Source organism: Poecilia reticulata, chromosome 12 (genome assembly GCF_904066995.2).
Source record: "Poecilia reticulata chromosome 12, P_reticulata-male-v2, whole genome shotgun sequence".
NCBI classification, from domain to species: Eukaryota; Metazoa; Chordata; class Actinopteri; order Cyprinodontiformes; family Poeciliidae; genus Poecilia; species Poecilia reticulata.
Genome location: NC_088841.1, coordinates 32,666,934 through 32,676,721, shown reverse-complemented (window position 1 = coordinate 32,676,721; position 9,788 = coordinate 32,666,934). Strand labels below are relative to the sequence as shown.

The following is a 9,788-nucleotide window of genomic DNA, read 5'->3' as shown; positions in this document are numbered from 1 at the left end:
GTTGGTATTTGATGTGTACAGAATTGCTAGTACATAACAATCAGGGATTCACATCTATTGTCCAATCAAGTCTCTATTCTTTGACCAGAGCCACTGTTCGTCAGAGCAGACTTGACAGACTCCTTTGACTCTGTATTTCTGTTCTCACCTTGCAAGGTTTTAATAAATTTCTTATTTCTTCTCATCCAGACTCTTGTTAAGGTAATTTTTCCCATGACACTGGTTGATCTTCTATGGGACTTTTTGAGACTGTAAAAATGTACCTGTTGTTCGTTGTCACCTCTCGTTTCCCAGGTCCGTTCATGCTGTGTGTAAAAGTGAAACCAAGACAACAATCACTGTTCAACTTCACAATCAACTAGAATTTTATTCAAACAATCAAGTGCATAAAATCACACCAACAGCAAAACATATTCATGCTTGGTGGTACCGCCGGACAGGACAGTTTTGGTGGGCAGATCCTTACCGATGTCCACGTCACACTTCATGATGCTGCTGTAAGTGGTTTCATGAATACCTGCATATCCATTCCTAAAGACAACAGGTATAGGTCACTGTACCTGTTGGGACCAGCAACAAGTTCACTAAATGCCACTATAGATATCTCAGCATAAGATCTGAAATGTATTGAATCTTAGGGTTTGATCATTGACTTGTTACAGACCGATGAAAGACGGCTGGAAGAGTGCCTCTGGGCAGCGGAAACGCTCGTTGCCAATGGTGACAACTTGGCCGTCAGGAAGCACATAGCTTTTCTCCAGGGAAGAGGAGGACGATGCCGTCTGCATCTCATGCTCAAAGTCCAGAGCCACATAGCAGAGCTTCTCCTTGAAGTTGTGCACAAACTCACGTTCAGCTGGAAATCAAAATAAAAGGTCATAGCAGAATACAACGTCAAGCCTTAAAGGTTGGTTTAATTCTGACTGAGCCGTACAATTGGTAGTGAAGCTGTAGCCTCTCTCTGTGAGTATCTTCATCAGGTAGTCTGTCAGATCTCTGCCAGCCAGATTCAGACGCAGGACGGCGTGAGGAAGAGTGTAGCCTTCACGAATCGGCACAGTGTGGCTGACACCATCACCAGACTCCATCACAGTACCTGAAAGATAAAAGTGCAAGTCAGTAAACGAAGCAGTCATTAGTCACTTCAGAAGCCAACTCTGTTTCATAATTTCCTGACCTGTGAGATGACCGGAGGCGAACAGCGACAGGACAGCCTGGATGGCCACATACATGGCAGGAGTGTTGAACTTCCCAAACATGATCTGGAACAGGAAGAGGGTTCGTCTCACTTCTCTTTACAGACAAAAAAGTAAAAGAAAGTCTCTCCTCTGAACTGGGTCGGGTCAGAACTCACCTGGGTCATCTTCTCCCTGTTGGCTTTGGGGTTGAGAGGAGTTTCTGTCAGTAGGACCGGATGACACAGAGCTTGTTCTCGAAGGTGTGATGCCAGATCTGAAGAGTTCAGATTGACCACAAGTTAAGACGGTACGGCCATTATGAAGGACAAAATGCCAAGATTTTAATGGCTTTAAATTAGGGCAGCAGTCTTTGTATCAGAACTTTCAGAGAAGTTACTGAGCTTTAAACCCAGCCATGTTTTTCTGCTATAGTCACTGATAAACTCAGAGCATCAGAAGTAAACTTTAAGTTCAGTGTTAGAACCAACAGCCTCATGTTAGCAGGTATGTAAAGTAATGTCAGCTTTAACTCACCTTCTCCATCGGTGACGATCCCGTGCTTGATAGGGAACTTCAGGATCAGGATGTCTCTCTTGCTCTGGGCCTCATCTCCCACAAAGCTTAGCTGAAGATGATCAGAAATCCCAACTTTTTGCCTCTGACGGCAGACAGGTCGTCCATGTTGTCTCCCATCTCCCCGGTGACGGTCAGGGCCTGTTTCACCTTCAGGTTGGTTTCCCTGAGGGACACCAGGAAGACGGGAGATGGAAAGTTTAGCTGCATGTTCAGGTGTTTCTGGATCCGCAATTACCTGTCTACCTCAACTGTTTCCACATAACTCAGGTTGAGAGGTCATCTGGCTGGATAATAAAAACTCGCTAACTGTTTTCATGAGTAAAATCCTGGAAGCAGTGACTCACTCTCTGTGTATCAGGACTTTCACCTTACAGTTATTCACCTGCTTGTCCTTTCTGTGTTGCCCTGTGACAGACTGGCGACCTGTCCAGGTGACCCCACCTCTCACCCTGAACATTAGCTGGAGATCGGCACCAGAACCTCCCGACCCCATTAGGGACAAGGTATTAGAAAATAGATGGATTATTTAACTGAAAAGGAATTATGTAGGATTAGTTTGATTATTTAATGGTGAAATATGAAACTTGCAATTTTACAGCATATTCTTAGAAAATCATCAAGAAACTGAATTTATTTGGATAATTTAACAAAACTTGTTTTAAGAGAAATGACACAATAAGTGACATGTATTACAGAATTAATTAAACTAATTATGTTGATTATTGGGTATATCAAATGAAAACCCTTCATTCATTTAACAATTTTGTGTTACATAAAACTGAGATGTAAGTTCAATTGAATTAATCTAAAGTTAATTGTTCTAAGAAATCGATAACAATTAACTGATAAGCAGCAACTTTCTTAAAAATAGTTTTCTCTTGTATCAAGAGAGATAAGCATCTTTTCATAAAATGAAGCGCTAAATATTTCATAAGTTGAATTTAGAAAAAGAAATGCATTAAATATGTTCTTTCTAAAAAGTATTAAATACAGATTGAATTAATGTTAAACATTTAGTTTTCTCACATTATTAAACGTAGGCAACATTCAAAATCAACGGTTCTTATTTTTATGTTATTCTCCATTTTTCTGTCATCCTCACATCCTCGCCTTTTTTATCAGCCATCTTTGATTGGGACGGTGATTCTGCTCCGTCATCCAGCTTGTCCAGTGTTTAGATTTCAAAACAGAACAAAAAATATTTCTCATCCCAAACTGGACTCGTTTTGACCAGAGACTTAATTAAAAGTACAACCTGCATTAGCTACTCAGGTACATCCTGCAGTCAGCAGCAGATAAAATTAGATGCCATCCATCCATCCATTTTCTTCCGCTTATCCGGGGTCGGGTCGCGGGGGCAGCAGCTTCAGAAGGGAGGCCCAGACTTCCCTCTCCCCAGTCACTTCTTCCAGCTCCTCCGGGGGAATCCCAAGGCGCTCCCAGGCCAGCCGAGAGACGTAATCCCTCCAGCGTGTCCTGGGTCTTCCCCGAGGCCTCCTCCCGGTGGGACGTGCCCGGAACACCTCACCAGGGAGGCGTCCAGGAGGCATCCTTACCAGATGCCCGAGCCACCTCAACTGGCTCCTCTCGACGTGGAGGAGCAGCGGCTCTACTCTGAGTCCCTCCCGGATGACCGAGCTTCTCACCCTATCTCTAAGGGAGAGCCCAGCCACCCTGCGGAGGAAACCCATTTCGGCCGCTTGTACCCGTGATCTCGTTCTTTCGGTCATGACCCAAAGCTCATGACCATAGATGAGGGTGGGAACGTAGATCGACCGGTAAATCGAGAGCTTCGCTTTTTGGCTCAGCTCTCTCTTCACCACGACGGACTGGTACAGCGCCCGCTTCACAGTAGACGCTGCCCCAATCCGCCTGTCGATCTCCCGTTCCCTTTAAAAATTAGATGCAATTTATTAAATTTATATTTAAAATATGTCAGAGATGCAGCAATCAGAACTTTTCTGTCCAACACTGATCTCCAGTTTTCATTATGCTCTGATCTTCCAGTTCCTGGATTTTTTCTCCAAAGAGAAAAATGTTCTGCAGGTTCTGAGTTTCAGGTAGACGTTCTGAATGAAACAGAAAATATTAAGATTTTCTCCATTTTATTATTCAAAGCATTGACCTGTGGCCTTCATCAACTGGTTTCAAGATGGGAACAATTTGCTGTTGTAGGAATTTGTAGCTTAATTAGCTATTTTCAATGTTGGCTTTAATTTAATCAAATATTAGACAAGATTAACATTGTTTTAACTAAGTAAAATTTAGGTTCAAATTATATTTATGGTTTAATAAACATAATCTGATCAGTAGAAGATTGTTCATGAACATATTTTAATTAAAGTAGTCTTAATATGAAGTTTTCTTCATTAAATCAGCCATGGTCAGTGTGTAAGTCTTACATTAATTTGAATGTGTTAGTGCAGTATAACTAAAACTAGAAGACCAATCAGGAAAATGTGTGTGTAACTGAGGTTTTGATATAGAAAACTGTTCAGGTATATTGTAAAGAGTTTTGGAAAAACTGTCCAAATTCTTATAATCCAAAATCTGCTCCTCTGACCTGTGAGAAGGGTTGAGGGAGTCTTGCTGTGAGTTCAGCCCTTTGACCATCTTGATCAGATTTAACAGTGGGTGTCGTAGAAACAAACAATATGGTCTTGATTTCAACTTCCTCGGGACAGGGTCATAAAAAACATTTGTTGCCACTCAAAAGAAAATAATGTGTCTTGGATCTGAAACAAACTTCTTATAATGGGGTCAGTCAGCTGTTAAAACAAAGCCCTTCCTCCTACAAGTACATCTTCCTTTCCCCACAGTTGTAAATCTTCATCCAGGCCGCTAGGGGCATTGTTCAATTCACATACGTAGATCAGGACATTCCTCCGAAGAACAAAAAGCTAGCTATCAAAGCTAGCAGATCAGAATGCCATGTGTTCTCCGGAGAGGCGGCTTGGCTGAAAATGTCACTAAGTATTGTCTGTGTCAGGTAAATATGTCTTGGTTTGTGGTTTTGTTTTCAAATTATGATAAGCTGTATAAATGTTAACCATTTGATTGTTCAATAAATTCTGCTATGATTTGTACTAGAACAGCGGTTTTGCTTCATTGTCTTACGGTTATGGTTGATACAATGACATCATCATGGAGTCGTGCATTTGAGAGGAAGAAGACAACGAGCAGAGAAGAGATTTTTAATTATTTATACTACCAGCTCTGTAAATAGGGAATTTATGAAAGTCAGAGTTGAGATTTAAAAAATCTCTTACACTGCAACCTGAAGTGACTCAATTCCGATTTTTTCTTTTTTGACGTGTCTGATCTTTTCATGGCAGTCTGAACAGCACAAGTCGGATTCTTTTTCGAATGTGACCCATATCCGATACGTATCCGATTCGAATGCGACCATAACGTTCAGGTTGCATTCATCCGAACTGAACGTCACTGATTCTCAACAAATCTCACTATTCTGCGTCTTGCTACGCGCAAGTGGGAAGAAAAACAACAACCATGATGGACTATAATGAGGGTTAAGGTGTTAATATGCTTCTTCGGTTAGACAACAACTTCAAATGTGTAAGCTAAGCTCCAATGTTAGCTTCCATGTTTACTTATACAAACAATGAGTACTTCTTTTTATGGCGGTTGGCAGAACAGTGAGAACACTGACGATATTGTGCCCTCTACTGCACATGTGGAACACTTTCAGGTCGTTTGCCCGTTGACACTGCAGAACACATACAGGTCGCATTTACTGACAGTGTGAACGACTCCGGCAAAAACAACTTAAGGCTGCAGTGTGAACACAATCTAATTGACATTTAAACAGGAACAGAACAGAATGAACAGCAAATGAATCAAATGCAGATTAAAATATTTTTTATTGTTCACTAAAAACATGAAGAATAACTGCAGCAAATATACAAAAGGATCATTTAACATTTGAAACCAAGACATTTAAGAAAATAGGAGCTGATGGAAACAGAAAATGGCCAGTGATTGAGAAAAACTGCAGAAAATAAAAAACATCTTTGACTGGAATCCGAAAAACATGTGGATCCTGGAATACTCTTGGAATGATCCCAACTTCAATCTTTAAAAGTCTAGAAGGAGAAATTTCTGAACAAACGTGTGTTAGAGTTTCACGGAGAAACTGTTTTGATCCATGAAAACATGTAGAGACTGAACTATCTGTTGAACAGTGAGAGAGTTTCTCTGACAAGAGGAAAATCTTTAGACTCCTTAGACTCAAAGAGTCTAAACAGTCTGGTTCTTCAGAAACACTGAAGAACCAGAAATCCAGAGCTTAAATCCAGGAATCAAAGGTTCAGTGAATGTGGTGTTGAAGGTGTGGAGGTGGATCAGTGAGTCAGAGGAGACTCTGTAGAAGGACAGAATGCCAGCAGGACAGTCCACATACACTGATACTCTGTTTGAGACAGAGGAGGAGGAGAGACGAGTTTGTCTGTTATTGTGACAGACAGAGTAACCTTTGTCAGAGCATCTCAGACTCCAGGAATGATCATTATATCCAAACCAACAGTCTCTACTGTCTCCTTTCCTCCTGATTCTTCTGTAACTCACTGATATATAAACTCCTTCTCTCCACTCGACCTCCCAGTAACAGCGACCAGTCAGACCAGTTCTACACAGCAGCTGATTCCAGTAATCAAATCTGTCTGGATGATCAGGATATGACTGAAGCTCCTTCACATATGTCACCTTCCTGTTGTCTTCAGACAGTTTGAGGTTTCTGTTCACTGTGTTTGTGTCGATGGTGAGTTGACAGAAATCTGATGGAGAGAACAAACACAATCCAGCTGCAGTTATTGATCATTAATTGATCTTTGATGATGATCCTGAATGAGTGATGCGACAGTTTGAAGATGGTTGAATGTGAGCTGCTTTGTTGTCATGAATCAGATGAAAAACACACTTACACTTCCTCAGACCTGGTGTCAAGAATCGGCGTCCAGCAGGTTCCACCCTGAAAGGAGGAGGGGGGGTTCAAAATGTTATCAATTAATTTATAAATGCAATGGTTGCAAACTAAATATTTAGAGTGGGGCAAAAAAGTATTTAGTCAGCCACCAATTGTGCAAGGTCTCCCACTTAAAAAGATGAGAGAGGCCTGTAATTTTCATCATAGATATACCTCAATTATGAGAGACGAAAGGAGAAAAGAATTCCAGAAAATCACATTGTCTGATTTTTAAAGAATTTATTTGCAAAATAGGGTGGAAAATAAGTATTTGGTCAGCTACAAACAAGCAAGATTTTAGGCTCTCACAGCCCTGTAACTTCTTCTGTAAGAGGCTCCTCTGTCCTCCACTTGTTACCTGTATTAATGGCACCTTTTTGAACTCGTTATCAGTATAAAAGACACCTGTCCACAACCTCAAACAGTCACACTCTAAACTCCACCATGGCCAAAACTAGAGAGCTGTCAAAGGACACCCGAAACAAAATGATAGATCTGCACCAGGCTGGGAAGACTGAATCTGCAATAGGTAAACAGCTTGGTGTGAAAAAATCAACTGTGGGATCAATTATTAGAAAATGGAACACATACAAGACCACTGATAATCTCCCTCGATCTGGGGCTCCATTCAAGATCTCACCCCGTGGGGTCAAAATGATCACAAGAATGGTGAGCAAAAATCCAAGAACCACACAGGGGGACCTAGTGAATGACCTGCAGAGAGCTGGGACCAAAGTAACAAAGGCTACCATCAGTAACACACTACGTCACCAGGGACTCAAATCCTGCAGTGCCAGACGTGTCCCCCTGCTTAAGCCAGTACATGTCAAGGCCCGTCTCAAGTTTGCTAGAGAGCATTTGGATGATCCAGAAGATGACTGGGAGAATATCATATGGTCAGATGAAGCCAAAATAGAACTTTTTGGTCAAAACTCTACTCGTCGTGTTTGGAGGAGAAAGAATGCTGAGTTGCATCCAAAGAACACCATACCTACTGTGAAGCATGGGGGTGGAAACATCATGCTTTGGGGCTATTTTTCTGCCAAGGGACCAGGACGACTGATCCGTGTAAAGGAAAGAATGAATGGGGCCATGTATCGTCAAATCTTGAGTGAAAACCTCCTTACATCAGCAAGGGCATTGAAGATGAAACGTGGCTGGGTCTTTCAGTATGACAATGATCCCAAACACACCGCCCGGATAACGAAGAAGTGGCTTCGTAAGAAGCATTTCAAGGTCCTGGAGTGGCCTAGCCAGTCACCAGATCTCAACCCCATAGAAAATCTTTGGAGGGAGTTGAAAGTCTGTGTTGCCCAGCGACAGCCCCAGAACATCACAGCTCTAGAGAAGATCTGCATGGAGGAATGGGCCAAAATACCAGCAACAGTGTGTGAAAACCTTGTGAAGACTTACAGAAAACGTTTGAACCCATTACCAACAAAGGGTATATTACAAAATATTAAGATGAACTTTTGTAACTGACCAAATACTTATTTTCCACCATATTTTGCAAATAAATTCTTTAAAAATCAGACAATGTTATTTTCTGGATTGTTTTTCTCCTTTTGTCTCTCATAGTTGAGGTATATCTATGATGAAAATTACAGGCCTCTCTCATCTTTTTAAGTGGGAGAACTTGCACAATTGGTGGCTGACTAAATACTTTTTTGCCCCACTGTAGCTTCAAACTAAACATTCTCCCTCAGACTGCCTAAGGTTGTTTCTCCTCTTCCTCCTCTATCAGATCTTCTCTGCTCCTGCAGCAGGTTCCTCCATACCTGAGAGCTTCCTGTCTCCAGTCTGGATCCTTCAGTCCAGCCAACAGCAGCTTCACTCCTGAGTCTCCTGGATGATTGTAGCTCAGGTCCAACTCATTCAGATGGGAGGGGTTGAAGGTCAGAGCGGAGGCCAGAGAAGCACAGCCTTCCTCTGAGACCAAACAGCCTGATAATCTGCAGACACACAATTCATCACATGATGAGAAAATGAGAACATTGAGGTAGAGCCCAAGATCTGAACTGGTCAATTTCACAAGAGGAAAAAAGTCAACCCAGATAGCACACAGTGTTAAATCATTGTGTGCTATCTGTAATCTTAAATTACAGTCAGAATGGTTGATATTTGGTTGAAGTCGACAACTGACAATGGATCAACCATCAAACAATCATCCAATGCTAGCCATTATAACTGTCATTGAATCAATGTTGTTTTGAGGTTGAAATCTAATGAGTTAAATGCCAATTTCTGATCAATGTCTGATCAATGTTGAATCAATGTATGCTGTTTTGCAGCACACCTTACCATCTTGTGGTATCTGGGCGGTTTGTTGCACACCTCCTCACCTCGTCATCTCCCCCTGTCCCCCCAAACCTCCCCCCAACCACCCGCTCCTCCCAACTTTCCCTTCTTTACCTCCCTTTTCCTTGAGCTCTGGGTCAGAACATTTTATTATTAGGTAGGGGTTAATCATGTTTCAAATTAAGCACTACATGTTGAGAACAGTGGGTTGTGATTCCTTTCTGTACATTTTCTTACTTGTCTCTAAATATTATTACTGCATAATGTGCTAACACAAAAACATCTACAAGTTTCTACAAGGAGTTGTACAGTCTGACTCCCTTTTATACATTAGTGGTTTGTCCCAACCAAACAGCCACTTTGCTGCTGGCTTGTTGGCAACTGACTTCTGAATTAAATTCTACACTGAGCACTTTTATGGTAAGTTTGATTATATTACTTTGATCTTAAATCTGTTTATTGAAAAATAATGTGGTGGGATGGTGTTCCACCCTCCCCCACTCTGTGCACTGGGCACCGTTGATTGGTGAGCGGGGCGAATGCCTTTATAGTTGGGCGGGCACGCTGCAGGGTGCGTGCGTCTTTGTTTCTCCCACTGTTGCTACGGTCAGCGGCTACATGTCGGCTTGTGGGTTTGGTTGACTCATCTGCGATCGTAAGTGGCAGTTTTGCTATCTGTGGCTGAAATCATGGTTGGTTTTTGGGTGCTACACCTGTCGTGCGTTTCTGCAGTGTTGCTCTGATGGCGTTGCCGG

General features: G+C 41.9%; 1 protein-coding gene and 1 long non-coding RNA gene across 2 annotated transcripts; both read right to left on the bottom strand.

Moving 5' to 3' along the window:
• Positions 1 to 656: 656 nt before the first annotated feature.
• Positions 657 to 1,781, bottom strand: LOC103474039 (actin-like). The gene is given in 3 exon segments (XM_081613321.1): positions 657 to 1,096; positions 1,178 to 1,262; positions 1,355 to 1,781. Coding segments are annotated over 3 exon segments (534 nt in total). The 5' UTR covers positions 1,364 to 1,781.
• A 3,894-nt stretch (positions 1,782 to 5,675) lies between these two features.
• On the bottom strand, positions 5,676 to 8,689 carry LOC145554130 (uncharacterized). Its single transcript, XR_014090169.1, has 3 exons — positions 8,514 to 8,689; positions 6,695 to 6,741; positions 5,676 to 6,547 (listed from the first exon to the last, which is right to left on the bottom strand). It is a non-coding gene; the product is annotated as an uncharacterized LOC145554130 (long non-coding RNA).
• Positions 8,690 to 9,788: the final 1,099 nt, after the last annotated feature.